The sequence below is a fragment of the Mirounga leonina genome, unplaced genomic scaffold (assembly GCF_011800145.1).
Source record: "Mirounga leonina isolate KUSES-001 unplaced genomic scaffold, KU_Mleo_1.0 Mir_129, whole genome shotgun sequence".
Lineage (NCBI taxonomy): Eukaryota > Metazoa > Chordata > Mammalia > Carnivora > Phocidae > Mirounga > Mirounga leonina.
This window is the reverse complement of record NW_023270323.1, coordinates 40806932-40824667: the sequence shown is the minus strand read 5'-3', so window position 1 is coordinate 40824667 and position 17736 is coordinate 40806932. Positions and strand designations below refer to the sequence as shown.

At 46.1% G+C, this 17736-nt stretch overlaps 1 protein-coding gene across 5 annotated transcripts in view; it reads left to right on the top strand.

Moving 5' to 3' along the window:
• Nucleotides 1–13826: 13826 nt before the first annotated feature.
• The window catches only part of DCUN1D4 (defective in cullin neddylation 1 domain containing 4), a 69402-nt gene continuing 65492 nt past the window's right edge, over nt 13827–17736 (top strand). For 4 of the 5 annotated variants that reach the window (XR_004679224.1, XM_035005007.1, XM_035005006.1 and 1 more), the window contains exon 1: nt 13827–13955. Coding sequence is in view for 3 of the 5 variants with exons in the window: in XM_035005007.1 (XP_034860898.1) it covers nt 13931–13955 (25 nt within the window). In the remaining 2 variants the exon portion in view is untranslated. Of the gene's footprint in view, nt 13956–14281; nt 14414–17736 lie in introns of those variants that run through there. The other variant, XM_035005009.1, reaches the window with a different exon arrangement.

The window sequence follows — 17736 nt, the reverse complement described above, 5'->3', positions numbered from 1 at the left end:
CTCTCAATTCTATTCTATTGATCTATCATTATGCCAGTACCACACCGTCCTGACTACTGTAGCTTTGTGTTAAGTTCTGAAATTGGGAAGTGAGTCATCCAACCTTATTCATATTTTCAAGATCATTTTGGCTATTTGGGTTCCTTGAATTGCCACAGATGAATTTTTATCTGTTTTGTTAATTGTTGTATCCCCAGAGTTTAGCACAGTGCTTGATACATAGTAAATGCTAAACAAGTACTATTTGAACAAATAAATAAATTCTCATAAAATTACAACAATAATGATTACAAAGTAGACATCTCTAAAAAATATCCTGCTTAGCATTTCTTCCCTCTATTCTTCGGGAAAGAACACTCATACTGTCTTGGAAAACTGCGGCTTACTAACTTCATGTTGTTCTTTCAGGGCTTCATACCATAGTATCCAATACCCCCTTGCCCCAGAAGACAGTATATGGTTCAGGGCTGGCCAGTTCCATTCAATCTCCTGCCATACTGATAGGCTTTGGTATGATCATGTGAGTCAGGCCCTGACAATTAGAGTTCTGTCCTGAGATCACACGTTTTAAGGAGTGACCCCCCCACCCCCAACTGTAAGAGAGTGCATCCTGCCAAATTGAGAAACATGCAAAACAACAAAAAAACCCACCACCATAATAAAGACAAGTCAAAACAGATGTTAAGTGGCAACAAGACAGAGTTGGAGAGAGCATTCTGTTGAGTTCTAGTTTCTGAATACAGTGGACCCTGAAGCTATACTATCTCAGTTGAGCTTAACAGGATTCTCAGCTGCACACAGTGCAACTACTCTGGTTAACTTATGCAGACGAGGAATTCAGTGGGAGAGCATTGGGACGCTCACAGAATGCATGGGAAGTTTGAAAAACCTAGCTGAAGCAAGAGCCAAGTGGGGTAGAGCATGATCCAGATCCTGCCACAGAAGTTGTGTGCTTAGGATGCCAGAGCCTTCCTGCTTGTGCTGGACTCTGCTACCCCTGAACTCTTTGGTCTGCCCCTGGACTCTCAACCTTGCTGTAGTCATGAAGCTAGCTCTAATTCATCCTTGTACCTCTGCACCATTCTCTCCCTCTCTCTCTTTTTTTGCCCAAGTAGGCTCCACACTGGGCATGGAGCCCAACACAGGGCTTAAATGCACAACCCTGAGATCAAGACCTGAGCTGAGATCAAGAGTTGAATGATTCACCAACTGAGCCACCCAGGCACCCCTGCACCATTCTATGAAGAGGTAAAGTCTTGGGTAGGAGCATTTTCTTATGTGGCCCTGGGTCAGCCACCAGGGCCCCCCTTCTCAATGCCAGGACCAGCATTCAATAAATAAATTTGCTTCTATTATTACATTTGCTTTGCCTTTTTTTGATTATAGGAGCCAAAAAATCCCCCCCCCCTTTTTTTGGCGTAAGCTACATTGGCTGAATTTCTGTCACTTACAACAAAAGAAATCTGATTCAAGGAAACAAAAATAACAGTAACAGCCACAACGATTTATGGTATTTTTAGCAGGTCCTGAGATAAACGCTTTTACATCCTGTAATAGTTTCCGATGGCTGCTGTAACAAAATGCCATAAATGTGGTAGTTTAAAACACACATATTTAGGAGCGCCTGGGTGGCTTGGTCGGTTAAGTGTCTACCTTCGGCTCAGTTCATGATCCAGAGTCCAGGGATTGAGCCCCGCATCGGGCTCCCCACTCAGCAGGAAGTCTGCTTCTCCCTCTGTCCTCCCTGCCCCACCCCATGCTCCCTCTCTCTCACTCAAATAAATAAATAAAATCTTAAAAAAAAACCCACACAAATTTATTGCAGTTCTTGAATCAGAAGTACAAATGTGTCTCATGAGGCTATAAAGTCAAGGTGTTGTTAGGGCTATGTTCCTTCTAGAAGGAATTCATTTCCTTGCCTTTTCTAGCTTCTAGAAGATGCCAGCATTCCTTGGCCCTTGCCAGTAACTTCTTCACTCGGACCCCATCACATGTCCTTCTCTGACGCTGACCCTCCTGTCTCCCTCTTTCGCTTATAAGGACCTTTGTGATTACATAGGGCCCACTGGGAGAATCCAGGATAATCTCCCCATCTCAAAATTCTTAATCATATCTACCATGTCCCTTTTGCCATGTTAAGGAACATATTCACAAGTTCCACAGATTAGGGCATGGACACGTTTGGGGTGCCACTGTTCTGTCTGTTGAGTCCTCACAACACTCCTGTGAGGAAAGTGGTGCTATTGTGCTCATTTTAAAAATAAAGAAATCTTGCACAGAGAGTTCAGATAATGTGTCCTGTGTTCAGCAGAAGAGCCCATGTTCAAGCCTCGGCTGCTTTTTCAAAATCTGGTGTGTTACTCTTTTGTAACCCTACCACTTGGCTCTTTGATAGACTTGCTGCATTGGGAGTCTTGGTGAAGAAAATACGGATAAGATCTGATGGATGCATCATCTTTGTGTTTCCCTTCTAATCTGATGAATTGTGAAAAGAATGGCAGAGTCTCTTGAAACCCTTGGATCTTGAGATACAGTGAAGAAAAGCAACCTAATTCTATGAATCCTATTTCTAAACATTGGTTTATTCAGCAGCCTCCATAGGACAGCCTGCATCTCAAGCCAATAGAGCTTGGCTTACTAAAAGGGGACATGAGTCTCAAAAAACCCTCAAATACCAGCTTCTTTAACAAAGCTAAGAGCAACAGTGGCATGAGATATAGTATGAAGCTGAAATTCTTCAGGCCCTGGAGTTAGAGGGGAAGGATATACCCAAAAGAGTGATTGTCCTTAATTTGGGAATAATATAAAGATCAATGAGAAAGCAGACTGTTCTCGGCTGACAAAACCACAGAGGATCTCAAGTAGCATGACACCCCTAGACTGGGCCTTAGTAGATACTAAGCACAGGGTGAAAACTGTCTTTAACATTCAGCTCTAGACTTTCAGATCTAGAAAATGCTTTACCTTAAAGGCAGCCCACTAGCACTCAGCATGCTGTGAGAGAATAAAGCTGCTGACTCTTCCTTATGAAATCAGTCCCACCAGCTCTCCACAGCCAAATTCTAGACAAACCGGAGCCATTTATTAACATAAGCATAAGCTGGAGTCTGCATATGCTCAAGGCCAGAAGAAACCATGGGTGAACTGGTAGAGATGAGAGACGTACAGAAAAGCTACTCTGTACTCCAATATTCACACTTCATCCAGGCCCAGTGGACAAAATGACTGCTGGTAGAGAGTTAATTAAGTCTTGATTCATGAAATGTTTACTGAGTTCCCGTTACATGCTGGAGACAGTATTAGATCATCAAAGACAGAGTTCCGGCTCTGAAGGTGAGGTGGCCTGACAGAGTAGAGGTTTCTTGCATGGAGGGATGGGGCCTGGCAGAGGGAGGAGGTCCCATGGACTTGGGAGGAAGGAGAGCTGGGCCAGCTTTGCTCTGTGAGCCAGGACTCTCCAGTTGCAAGTGACAGAAACTAATTTTAAACTACAAAGAGGAAATGTAATGTCATGAGAGCAATCCTCTGGGAAGGCAGATCAGCCAAGCCTGAGAAGTGCCTGGAACTAGGGACTAGATAGCCATCATGACAAGGCCACTGCATGGGCTCTTCCTGGTGTCTGAAAAGCTCTTCCTTCCCACTTAGTTTATTTACTACTCATTATTCATGTGTCTCCAGTCACCTCCTCGGGGGAGCCTCCCCTCTTTCCACTCATTTCCCTAACTGAATCACACCCAGAGTCCTGGCTGGTCGATTTGAGACTTTGGGGCAAATTAGAAAAAGATGATCCTTTTGGGTGGACAGTGCCAGTGTGTGAAGAACAAGGTGCCCCTTCCTCTGAGCAGACACAGCTGCACATCAAGCCCATGGATCGGTGAGCAGACTGTAAGTGGTATTCCAGCCCCTCTGTCCCCTTGGCTGTGCTCCTTTGTGCAGTGTGCAAACTGTACAAAGTAGCTGAGTTAGCTCCCCTATTGTATGCTCTCAAAAACTGTGAACCTTTTCTCCTTACTACTTGTCAAAATAGCAATTTTACTTTGCTTGCATGATTATTTAAGGAATGCCTCCTCTGCAAGCTCATAAGCCCCATGAGGGCAGCAATTGGATCTGTTTTTGCTCAACGTGTTATTCCTAGAGCCCAGCAGTGTCTGGCACATGGAAGGTCCTTGATAATGGTTATTTCCTGAATAGATGAATGAGCAAGCAAGAGATCATGTGCTCACTGGGAGTGGGAGGCACCCTGATTGGCTATCAAAACTCCATCTGATGAATGGTGGGGTGAGCAGTTCCCCCCAAAGAAGCAGGGCTCTTCCTAGCGAAAGAGAGGAAGGCCAGGCAGGAAAATGTCCAAGTGGGCCGACCCAGCCATTGACTTGCCATGGGCCTTGTCTGACCAGACTCTTCTGTGTCTTTGTGTCCTCACATGTGAGATGAGGGAATGTGCCCAGCTCACCCCTGAGATTGTCCTGCCCAAACATTCTATTCCCTTTTGTTCTGGTTCTGTTCCCTCCTGCCAAGTTCCGTTCTAGTGCTGCAGGTGTTAAGTGGAAAAAAGACATGACTGTGGGCAACCTCAGTCAAGGAAGGGCTTAATGGAGGTGAGTCTGAAGCTGAGTTGGAAGGGCTGGGGAGGAGCCATCATGGAGACGGGGGAGGAGGACAGACTTAAGGGTGGGAGGCTGGCTGGGGGAAGTACATTGTTGGTGTGGAGCCCTGTGTTTGTTAGGAGTCTTTTATTTCAAGTGTAAATATCTTTGCAAGGGGTACTATGTTAACACATGTATATTTCCCCTGGATCAGCTTATCCCAGAACAGCAAGCCAGTCATGCACAAGGAGCTGAGGGAATGAGACGTTGGACGGGTAAGTTCTGATCATCAAAACCGGTCCCAGGTACAGGCGTCTCTGGGGTGCATGAAGCAGGCGATGGTGCTGGGATCTACAATCTGCGTGCATGCTGTGGGGAGCCGGGTGTCGTTTTGCTCCAACAGTGGCCGAGTGACTCAGAGGCAGAGGAGAAAGAAGTGTCTCCATTTCCTAATCCAAAAATGGCAAGAGGAATTGAGAATTTCACCCTTCCTGTGACCACTGAGTACCACAACCTCTCAGCACCAGTCTGGTCTCCTTCCGATTCTCAGGCAACCCCTCTGTCTTTCCTCCGGGATGTTGTTTAAACTCGTTCCAATCTTGCTCTTATTAGGGAACAGAAAGGTTTGCCTTCACTCACTGGGGATGAACCTTGTCCTGAAAATAGCAGGGGTCTGTCCAGGAGCGCCGGCCACCAGGCACCACGACGGGAGCCCTGGGATCCTGGAAGGGGAGCTGGAAAAGGGGGAGGAGGGGGCAAGTGGCAGAGTTTTGACCCACATGCAATGGCAACCCTTTAAAGCTGAATTGCCTGTAACAATACTCTGCTACTTTGAGCCCCTTGGAGCCCAAAATGGGGCTTGAACCCATGACCCTGAGATCAAGACCTGACCTGAGATCAAAAGACGGACGCTTAACCAACTGAGCCACCCAGGCACCCCTGAGCACTACTCTTACATAGACCAACGGGTAGTTCTGTTGCCAGATCCCCAAATCGTTTTAACAAGGAAGAGAATAAAGTTCCATACCCTGGAGTTGGGGAAACTGTGCTTCATGTTGCCACTAATGATGGGCAGAGAGAACACGGGACCTTTGCCCTGGCCCCCTGGAGTTATGTTAGGTGTGACTGCCTACCGTTGCAAGAAAAATAGGTATATAGTCTCCATAATAAAGGTCTTGGAGTGTGTGTTTGGGGCGGGGGTGCAGAGGGTGGGCAAACAGCCCTTTGTACAATGCCATACAAAGAAGGGATATAGCAAAGTGATGAAAAAATTCAGCTCTGAAGCCAGGTTGCCTGGGTTTAATTCTCCCAGTTCTGCCATTTCCTAGCTGTGTGACTTTGGGGAAGTTACTTTCTCTGTGCCTCAGTCGCCTCACCTGTAAAATGAGTTTAACAAAAGTTTCTACCTCTTGGGATTGTTGAGAGGATTAAATGAGTGATACGAACACTAGAATGGTGCCTGGTGCCAAGTGAGTGGTACTTAAGTGTTTGCCAATACAGTATTTATATCTCCTAGTCTATTATCTGTGAATTGGAAATATTTCCCAAAGCTACAGTTATATAAAATTTGAATGGAGGTTTAGAACAGATGAAGGTTGTAGTGAGAGAGCTTTGAAGCCAGAAAAAGTGACTGCGAGGTGGAGGGATGAAGAATGAAATGAAAGCAGTTGCAGGGGCTCAAGGTCAGGCTTGCCCAGTAAACTGACCAGACCGTGGGGGTGGGGCAGGGCGGCGGGGCAGCCCGAGCCCAGTGGGAGCTGATCAGGGCCTGGGGTCAGGGGATGAGAGGATGAAACAATCAGATGAGAGGGAAGGCAAAGGGTGACTGTGGGCAGGGGAGGACCAGAGTCTGGGTGTGGGTGGCTGCAGAAAAAGCAGCTTTGACAGCAATCCAGTTTGGAACTGGAGGTGAGCGAAATTTGGAAACAGAAGCTTATTTTTGGCCTCTCCTCTCCAAGAGCACTGCTTCTCTCTTGCTCTTTGTCCGATAGTCCAATACCTCCACACTGCCTTGAAAATGCTGCCCCCCAGAGCCAAGCCTTCCCTCCTCTCTACTGCTCCATAGCCTGAAAATGCTCACCTCACCCACCAGTTCCCATTATTTGAGCGCAGGCGCAGACAACAGCCAGACTGGGGAGGAGGGTGTGGAACTCCTCTCTCACCAACAAACTACTGAGAGCCGCTGACTAGTCCCTCGAGTGTCTGCACTTTAAAAGGGAAATACTTGTAAACTCAAATGAATGTCTCATCTAGGAATTCTTAATTTAGGGGGTGATGGGGTGGACATAGGTAGATTTCAGGCCTTTGACAGGGAGTCATCATTTTCATTGATTCTTAAAGGGGTCCTGTGACTCCCAAAATGTTAAGGGTATTTGCTTTAACCTACTTTGGCGAAGGAAGTATAACAAACTAAAGTGTAAGCATTCAGGTGAGTTGGAAGGAAATACTTTTCAATTGGGTAAATCAGTGGTTTGTGTGTGTGTGTGTGTGTGTCCGCACGTGTGTGTGTGCACGCCTCCAAATTCTTTCCTTTTTCTATTTTGGAACCATAGATATTTTTCTGAAATACTCTGGATTCATTACTTTCTTCCCACAACATGGCTTCTGTGGTGACTTCAACTGGGGGGTTCAGGTGTGTCAGGAGGCTTGTGGTAGCTGAGGCAGATGAAACCAGCTTGTAGGAACTGGAATCTGCTTAGTCACAGGTTTCCGACATCCTACATCCTCTTCCTTTCTAGAACAGGAAGTTCTTACTTCCATAACATGTTATCACCAAGGAAGTGAGCATATATTTTCCTCAGCTCCTGTCCTCCTCTTCCCTCCCCCACTTCCTACTGCTGCCTGCCGGCTCCATCCACTCTCCCAGAATGCTTCACTTTGCCATAATGAGATGCTCGGCTGTGCAGCCACCCGACGTCTGGAGATGGATGGGGCCTCCTGTATGCCCTGAGAGGGATGTTAAAAAGACACTGTATTCCTGGAAGCAGGCTAGAAAAGGCGAGGAGAAATGAAGAGCCTGACAGCACACAGACGCCCCTGTACAACGAAAATGGTTATTCTTTCTGCCCATACCCTGCTAGCTGGAGTAACTGAAGCAATGGTGTATTTATGAAAGTCACTCTACACGTCATGCATTGTTTAGATTCGATTGGAAAATTATACCTTCTGAGATCGAATTTAATGCCACATCATTAGGACTTGATGAGCTCCACGCGAATAAGGTGAAAATACCCAATTCAGAAAAGAACATGTGGTAATGAGCACAGTTTTATTCAAATACTCTGTTAAATCCCTAGGCAGGTGTGATTTCCAAAAAATAAAAGGCCCTGGGTAAAAAGAAAAAGAAAAGTGCCAGTTTAAGTATTCTATAGTTGTGCTGGAGAAAAAGATTAGCAAAAAAAAAAAAAAGAAAGAAAAATTGAAATTGAAACACTGATGTCAAATCTCAGCAGAATTGGAAAAGTCTTAGCTTTTCTGAGAGATCCCTAAAATGGCAGCTTCATAAAGAAGGAAACCCGGATTTTCTAGATAACTTAAAAACACAGACTCATTTTTACTTGAAATAGTCCCAAGCATAAAAATTAGCCAACTGCACCTCACAAAACTGCATGAAGTTCACAAGGAAATATGTGAAAGCATCACATAATTGGTGCTCGTGCATTTATTCCTGCTTCTCTCTCCCACTTTTATAAATGCTTGTACACATTCTATCATATTTATCCCTTGAAGATATTATTCCCATGTTTGTAGATGGAGGAATGAAGGCCCAGACAAGTTTAATGCCTGCTTAAGTAGGAGGGTCTGCGTCTTATTCCAGGCTGACCCAAGGGTAATACCTAAAGACACTTTGCCTTTGGTATAGCAGATTAAAAATCTGTGGCACTCAGGGAAGGGTAATATTACTTCAAAGCACAAGGAAGAGAAATTAGTCACTATGGGAACACAATATGTGCTTCTATTTATGTAGAATCCCCTGTAATTTACTACAATCTGTTTAATTGTTTAGGAATTTCTTATGTACATCTGAACTTCCAGTAGCAATCAATTTCCATTAAGCTAGTTTTCAGAGAGTTTGAATGACACAGCATTGATACTGGGTACTCATTTTTTTTCTTTATTGTGTAAAGTCTCACATTTCAGTTTCAAACTAGGCTAATTTCACATTGGTGGCATGTCTTGGTGAAGAACGCTTTTGTCCCTAACTCAATGCTCACTATAAACTCTAGAAAGGAGAAAGGAAGCCAAATTAATAAAACATAGTGACTGTGGAGTCAGGGACCAGCTTAGAGGAAAAGAAGGGTTCGTGATGACAAACTGGCTGTGAGGGGGAAGGGTTGATTCAAGAATATGATGAGTACTAGGGCGCCTGGGTGGCTCAGTTGGTTAAGCGACTGCCTTCGGCTCAGGTCATGATCCTGGAGTCCCTGGATCGAGTCCCTGGATCGAGTCCTGCATCGGGCTCCCTGCTCGGCAGGGAGTCTGCTTCTCCCTCTGACCCTCCCAACCCTCCCCCCTCTCATGTGCTCTCTCTCTCAGTCTCTCTCTCTCAAATAAATAAATAAAATCTTAAAAAAAAAAAAAGAATATGATGAGTACTGCAGCTAACAGGTATGGAGCCAGGTATTTTTATGTGCTTTACTTATACTTACTCATTCACTTATTTCTCACAACATACCTAGAAGGTAGTTCCTATTATTTTCACTATTTTGTGGATGAGGAAACCAAGACACACAGAGATGTGAAATAATTTGTATTCAGTGGTGGACTGACTTTTTAAACCAATGGGTTTTTAATCCAGGCCATCTGGATTAAGCTTTATTCTGCTTCAGAAAAAAATGTCAAAAGTGCTGCCATGGCTAAAAATGCCCAGTGTAGAGTTGGTTCCAGAAAGTTCCATCTCTTAAGGTCTCTCTTTTGTGTGTGTGTGTGTGTGTGGAAGTTACATTATTGCCCCAACAGAGGCTGATGAAAAAAAAAAGGAAGACCTTTTAACGTACATTATAAACGGACATGACAGGATATCAATTCTACAAAGTAACCTGGAGTGATTAGAAAGAGGTCACTTGCTTGTGTGTCATTTTCAGTGTTCTAACCTCTAGCATAAGAGGGGCATGGGAAAAGGAAGCGGATGAAAGAAAAAGTGTAGTGAACAAGATATATGGTAAACGATGCCATCTTTTCAGCTTTTCAATCATAACCAGTTTTGAGGAGACTGTCCCTGTTGGTGACAATGGAGGAAAATGTCTACTTCTGTGCTTTTTCCATTAACCTAGTAATTGGGGCATGACTATGTATAGGTATTGAAAAACAAAACCTACATTTTTATTACCCTATGAGCATTTGGTAAGTGGCTATTGCAAAACTGTTCTATGTATATATGTGAAAAGCACCATAAGTTAAGGTGGCATTCTTATGAAATTCAAAGCTTAAGAGCTGAAACTGTTTCCCAGTAGCACAGGCCTCAATGGTTAAAAGGTTAATTCCAGTAGGCTGAAGAGGCTGCCCCCTCCCACTGATCTATCAGAGTAGGGAACATATTATATTCAGCAGAGCCTCATTAGATACTCTAGATAAATAATCTCATTAATAATATACCATGAAGTCAATAGTTGCTATTGAAATAAGGTCAAAAGGATAAAATAGATAAGAAGGATGGAGTAACCTGGAAATAATCTTTCAGACTTGTATTTTTCATAATATATATCTACAAAGGCAGCCTGAGTGTCTACATACTCAACTCTAGAAAGAGGCCAGGTTTCACCATCTTTTAAAAACAGATTCACCTCCGGGGCACCTGGGTGGCTCAGTCATTAAGCGTCTGCCTTCGGCTCAGGTCGTGATCCTGGGGTCCTATGATCGAGCCCCGCATCAGGCTCTCTGCTCCGCGGGAAGCCTGCTTCTCCCTCTCTCACTTCCCCTGCTTGTGTTCCCTCTCTCACTGTGTCTCTCTCTGTCAAATAAATAAAATCTTTAAAAAAAAAACAAAACAGATTCACCTCCATATCATTGTATCCTTCTAAGTAAACCTCTCAGGTATGGAGGGCATACATTAACCTGATTAAGAAGAGAGGGAACATTATAACACAGGGAGTTTGACCACATAGGGACACTATTCCTTATTAGCTAGGTGGCAAGATACTGAACGGTCTCAACCTCACTTAACTTATCTGTAAATTAGGAATAATATTAGTACCCTCCTTGGAGTGTTGTGAGGTTAGGTGGAATACTTTAACAAGCAAAGCACTATAAGAGTAATGCCTATCACATGGGAAGCAACAAAAAAAAAGCTGTCATCATTTGGATTAGCAAACTGTCAGTTGGTTATGAGTTTGAAGAAATAAACTATCCTGACCTCTACTGATATATTTACTTTTTTCGGTTTGTTTGTTTCCATGTAATCCCATCTAGCCTGACTTTTGATAACTAGTGGAGTTCTACATACTCTTTCACTGCAATCTGAGGCTGAATTAATTCCTCCCTGACCTGAGTTCTTTCTCATTCTCTTCCAATTTTATCAGGGGCATATTTATCTATTTGTCTAAGCAGGCCCAAGTTGATTTCAGTCTTAGGACTATGCCATTCTCCACTCTGTATCCCCATCCCCAACACATGCAGAAAAGCATGCTATGGTGGGATGTGTGGAATTTGGGGAAAAGTTTTACTCTACTAACACAGTCCCAAGACACTAATTTTTCCCTCAAGGATCTGAATATAAAGGCACAGAAGTGTAACATTATTACCTCAGTAAACATCCCCACAGAGATCAAGTTGTTTGGAGATGGTATCAATTAGAAAAATGTTAAATGGGGGCGCCTGGGTGGCTCAGTCGTTAAGCGTCTGCCTTCGGCTCAGGTCATGATCCCAGGGTCCTGGGATCGAGCCCCACATCGGGCTCCCTGCTCTGCGGGAAGCCTGCTTCTCCCTCTCCCACTCCCCCTGCTTGTGTTCCCTCTCTCACTGTGTCTCTCTCTGTCAAATAAATAAATTTAAAAAATCTTTAAAAAAAAAAAAAGTTAAATGTTCTAATACATATTGAAAAAATTTCCTGTTGAATTTCATAAAAAAGAAGGCAGTATTCCAGCTATGAAGTATAGAATTTGTATTAGATGGCTATAACAACTCTCAAATGGGAAGGAAGAGTAGTTTACCCGTCTCTGGAGTTTGAAGCTTTGATATTGGTACAGGAGGAAAGACCTCGTCTAGGAGTTGAAAAACCTGAGTTTAGTTATTGCTTTGTTATTACTAGTTGAGTAACTTGGATTAGACATTTAACTCCATTGGACCTCAACTTTCATATTCTTAAAATGAGCAAGTTGGATTTTCCCAAGCCTTCTCCCAGATCTAAAATTTCACATTATAGTCAACATTCAGTTCACTTTAAGGAACAATTAAGGAGTGCCTATTATTTGAAAGCACTGTACTAGATGCTAGGGACATAAAGATAAATATAAGAAAATTCCTGCCCTCAAAGGTTTATAGTCTTGTGGATTATTCAAATGATGGGGAGATATCTGCAGAATATTATATATAAAAAAAATCATGATTTGTGTAAGTTCTATATAATTTATTACTTCCTAGATAATGATAGGCTGAAAACATAAATGGGATAAAGAATGCAGGAGCAGCTCTTCCATTTTGAGTAAAGAGGGACTTTCTTAGAATTAGATCTGCCCAACAAGCAATGGCCTATTTCAGAGTCCAGAGGTACTTACCCATCTCTGTGAGGCCCCGCTGACAGACCTGTCAGGTTAAAGGTCACCAATATGGATGAGAATCTTGAAACCTAAAGTGGATAAATTCAGGTCAATTCTGAGATTCTATGATTAGGCAAAGTGATTCATAAATATTTGAATGATAGAAACATGATAGATATAAAATTATAAGGATGTAATTTACCCATGAGACATTAGGCATTAAGAGGGATGGAGTATACTACAACAGGAGTGGTGTAGGACAGAGGAACTGGTTTGATCCTGTTCTTTCAAAATATCTTGGTTTTGGCGTGACATTTATCCCCTGACTTGAAACGTAAATTTCAGAACCCTGAAACTCAAAAGCCTTGGCTGAAGAAATCTAAAACCAAAATGACCAATGTTTTGTTAACAATTGTTTGTGGTGTAATCCTATTCCTTGAGGGGGCGTGTAATGCTCTTGGCTGTAGGTTGGGGTAGGGCCTTGGAATACAGGTAAGTGGTGTAGGTGTCCTGTGATTGGGGTAGGAGGGGGCTATCCTCCCTAAATATCTCAAAATATTATTCTGCTACATTATGGTTAAGTGTGATGAGTTGGTTGGAAAGCGTTGAAAAAAGTGGTTGCAACTCGTGAAAATGGTGCGAATTCTTGCCTTAGGAAACTCAATGGTCCTAAGAATTCACTTAAATTAACACCCTCTTTTGCCAAGTAACAGCCAAATGAGGCCCTCTTAGCGTCAGGGCCCTAATTTCCTGTATCCTGTGTGGGGCGTATGTGTGTACGACGGACAATGCCTGTAGCATTCGAAGCCTTTAGAACAGCCCACTTTTGACCAAGGGGATAGAAGTGTGGTGATTCTGGAAGAGATGTACGTTTCGAAAACGGGGAGAGGATGTAATTGTTGTACAAGAAATGGGAATTTGTTCCTCACCCGAGGGTTTGCTGGAAACGAGGACACGGCGATTCTTTATCCAGTTTCCTGTAGTAGGAAACACCTAGCAAGAGAAGTCCCAGTCCAAGTTCGGCGCGGACTGGGCTCCTGCTGAGAACCGCTCTGAGGCATGCAAGACAAGTGGGAGACCCAAGTAGGGGGTGACTCCCCTACTCCTTGTAGTGGGACACAAGCTGCCCGAACGGTGCTTTCCCTTCTCGACTCTTCGCGGAACACCACGCGTGCTTTGTTTCAGAAGCCGACCCATCTTTCTCGGTTGGTCTGCAGCTCCACCAATCCCGCCCGTGACGGGGCGGGGCTTCAGGGTCAAGGTGGACCAGTTCCCCAGCCTCGCCCCTACACGCGCTCTCGGACACCCGGGGGTGAGTGACAGCAGCCGGGTCCAACCTGCGGCACCAGACCGTGGCCTCCGCCAGGGGCGTTACGGGGACGAGGCGCCGGGCCAATCGCATTGGACTTCAAGGGGCGGGGCCTTTTTGCCAGCTCCAGACCGGCGCCCTCCGCACTCTTTTTGTCAAATGAGAGACGCGAAGGGGCGGTCCCTCAAGCGAGGTTCAGCCAATGGTTGGAGCCGAGGTGGGCGGGCCGGGTGTGCTGGCTGCTGGTCTTCAGCTCCGAGCCGAGGTGCGGCGAGCCGGTGGGGGGACCGCGAGGCGAGCGCGGGAGCCTGGGCGGCGAGTGGGGTGTGAGCTGCCCGAAAATGCACTCGGATGCCGCCGCTGTCAGTGAGTAACAGAGCGAGCGGGCCGGGGCCGGGCGGTTGCCAACACTCTCCACTCCATTCCCGCAGTCCCCGCCCCCCGCCTCCTGTCCCGAAACGCGCCGGGAGCCCCTGCCCGGGAGCCACCCCTTCCCCTCCCGGGGCCGGGGCGGGCGGTGACGCTGCGGGTGGCGCGGGGGCGGGCGTGGGGGGGAAGGGGCCGGCCTGCCGGGGGAGGGCGGAGGTGAGGGGGGTGGGGACTGGCTCCTTTTCAGTGTTGGGGGCAGGGGGGGCGGGACGTGCGATGAAGGGCTGGGACCGGAGTGCCTGGGGTGAATGGAGGTGGAGGCGGCGGCGGGCGCTAGCGGGCAGGGCCGGGGGTGGCACCGGCGCGGGCAGAAAGAGAGGGAGCGAGCGAGCGGGGCGCAGGGGTGAGGATTTCCTAGGGGCTGAGCGGTGCGGGCGGCTCCGTGAGCAAGGCGGGTGAGTGCGAGGGGAGCGCGGGGGCGGGGACAATGGGAAGAAGGGCTGGATGGCGGGGGTGGGGGGGGAACAATGCGGTGGGGGAATGGGGGTAGCGGCCGAGTGGGGCAGGAGGGCGGGCACGGAGATGAGGGCTGATGTAACGGGAGAGCGAGGTGGTGGGAGGGATTGGGGTGTGATGGGATAGTTGAGTCCGGCGGGCGGGAGAGGCATAGGAAGGGTGGTGGGTAACTGGGAGTGGTGAGAGGGGGCAGACGTTGGGGTAATAGGATTGAGCAGGTGTTGGGAAGAGAGGGTAATTGGGAGTGAGAGGAGAAGGAGGAGGGGAGGGTTTGGGGTGACAGGATGGGGGCAGGGGTAGAGGAGGTGCGGTGGGGGTGTAGAGCTAGTTAGGAGGAAAGGGGGGTTGGGAGGGGCCAGGGCAGGGGGAGGACTGTCAAGTCCAGATTCTGTCCGCGCAGGGCTGGGGGGGGAGGTGTCGACACAGACTGTTTTCTGTGAGGTGTTCCCTCCCCACGATCAGGACAGGGTCCGTGGAAGGGGGAGCCCTGAGCTTCGGGGTGCGGGGAGTGGAGGGGGCGGGGCTGAGGTGGAGGGGGCGGGGAGGTGCCCTGAGGTTGGCGCTGGCCGCGGTTCCCCCAGAGCGGCGGGAAGCGAGGTCAGCGCTGGCGCGGGCTCCGGCTGCGGGACTGGGAGGCGGGGCCGGGGTGCGGGCTGCGGGTTTTCCGCGGCGGGATCCGGAGGGTTCGGGCCCTGGAGACCGGGTGGGGGGTTTTGCGCAGGGGAGGTGTTGGGGTCCCAGGCAGTCCGTGGGATTGGCAGTCTGTGACGCAGTTGTCTAATTTCTGGTCGTCAGGTGTGGACGCTGGTGCCTGGGGACCCGCTTCCCTGCAGGGAGGGCCGGGCCAGAGGCCCCGCGTAAGCGCTCGCGGGGCGCGACCTCTGTCAAGCTTGCGGGGAGGACGCTTTAGGGGTTTCCTTTAGGGTCTGGCTACAGTGGCCGGGTGTGAAGGGGAAAGGCGGTCGCGCGGAATTCTGGGACTTGTAGTCCGCGCCGCGCGGGGCCGCGGTTGGGTTGGGTGCACGTGGGTAACTGTGGAAACGAGTCCCAGAATGCAGCGCGCCCCTCGGAGCCTCCGGCTTTGCTAACTCGTGCTTTATTCCCAGCGGACCCGAGCGCGCTCTTGGGAGCCTCTCTCGTCCCCTGGGACTGGAGCGATTCACTGGACCTTCTCCCTGTGTCAGCGGGAGGGGGAGAACCAAGCCAAACGCAGTCCTTTCACACTTGGGTTCTTGATTCCCGAGTTGATTACTTCCCCCTGCCTTTGGTGGCCTTATTTGTAGAGTAAATGCTTAGTCTTTTACCATCTAGCACGTAGGCTTGGAGAAACATTCAAGATGCAGCACAGTCTAAAGCAGAGTTTAGGATGCTGTATTTATTGTGGCATCCAGTGTATGTAAACAGTAGGTTGAAAGATTTCGTCTTAGGTGAATCTGGGAATGTAGTGGAGACCCATGTAACCCTTGTGAAGATAATACGGATTATGTGTATTTCCTGGGCTGTTTGAACTGCCCAAAGATAGGACTTTTTGAAAGAAGATGGTCTTGAAATGAATTGAATGATGGAGGCGGCTTAATGGAATTTAGGGTGGAACTATGCCCATTCATAAAGCCAGCATGAAGATGAGCAAAGGGAATATAGGATGTTTTCAGTTTTCAAGGGAACGTGGGAAGTAAATGAGGCTAGCAGAACGTAAACTCAGTGGACGACCTTAAGAGGTTTTTGTGTTTTTGTTTTTAGCTGGGGCTGTAATTCTTTTTTCTTTGCCTGTTTAATATTAGAGAACATCCTCTCAGTCTGTAGATGCCCCAAACACCACATCCTTTGCCAGTTCCCATTATCATTTATATACTGAATTTGTACATTGCAGAATTTGTTATGTAGAGGGCAATAACATTAGCTCAGAGATAACAGACTATTTTTATATGATACATAAGGTATTATGAAACTATTGGTCGCATAGTCACTGGAAGAATATTATAATGACCCTAATGATAAAATTTTACCAAAAAGCCCTAAAATTTGGAAACCTTTTAGTATAGTTACAAATATACTGAACTTGTCTACGGCCATACCACCCCGAACGCGCCCGATATCGTCTGATCTCGGAAGCTAAGCAGGGTCGGGCCTGGTTAGTACTTGGATGGGAGACAAATATACTGAACTTGATTAAGTGATTAGTGATTAAATCGTGGCCGAAAAATTGGGCAATCTATGGTTTTTTCAGGAAAGGATTTCTGTCCATCTTATGTTTTACTTAATCTTATGAAATATTCAGGAAGCCCTTTGTGATATGTAAATATGTAATATGGACATGTTTTTTAAAATATGCACTTAATGCTGGAATTTGTTCATATAAAACGTAAAGTGTCCAAGGTTGAAAACAAGAGTTATAATTGCCTTCAAGATGGTGTTTTAAAGAAAATATTAGGCCAGTAATTTCTTTCCCTTTTTATTTTTGTTACATCCCAAAGGGCAGGTACCTTTTACGCGCACACAATCCCCCTCTCCTCCAGCCCCTCAAAACCTAGGTTTCTAAACATGATCAGCTTCTACTTTATGCTGTGGATTTTAGGGTCCTCTTTGATTTTTGGCCTTTGGGGACGTCCTTTATTTTCATGTGAACTTAGCTATGCATTTAAACAGATGTTTCTTCTACTTAACCCAGAATTTTTTCACTGTTTTATATTGGGAAGGATTTTTAGATTATCTTGTTTATAACATTGCCGGAAAAGAAAGTCTCCTTCATTTTCTCCATCTTAGAGGACTTCTGTACATTTACTCTTTTCTTCCTTTGTTCCTGCCTCCAAGAAGTGCCCCTATCAATACTTGATCATGCTTTTTCAAATAATTATTTATCATTACATCCCTTTCTGTTTTTATCTTTAGCTGCTCCCAGCAGCTCTTATAGCTTACTGCTTTTTTCCTGACTAATAATACATGTTTGCATTTTCTCATCTCAAGAATAATGATCTTGTTAACTCAGCAGAATAAAAATCAGCCTGTCAGAAACTGACCTCATTATTGGCAAGTAACTATACACAACTAAAAATGGCATAAATAATAGAATTTATTATTGTCCAGTAGCAAGAAGTTTAGAGAATAGATGGTTGTAAGGGTGGTATGGTGTCTGAATGATGTGCTTGAAGACTTTAGGCTCTTTCCATCCTTTTATTCCCCTATTTTTAGTATTTGGCTTATGGAAAGCCTCAGGCTCATTGCTTCATGTTGGTAATGTGGTTGCTGTGGCCCCAGACATCAT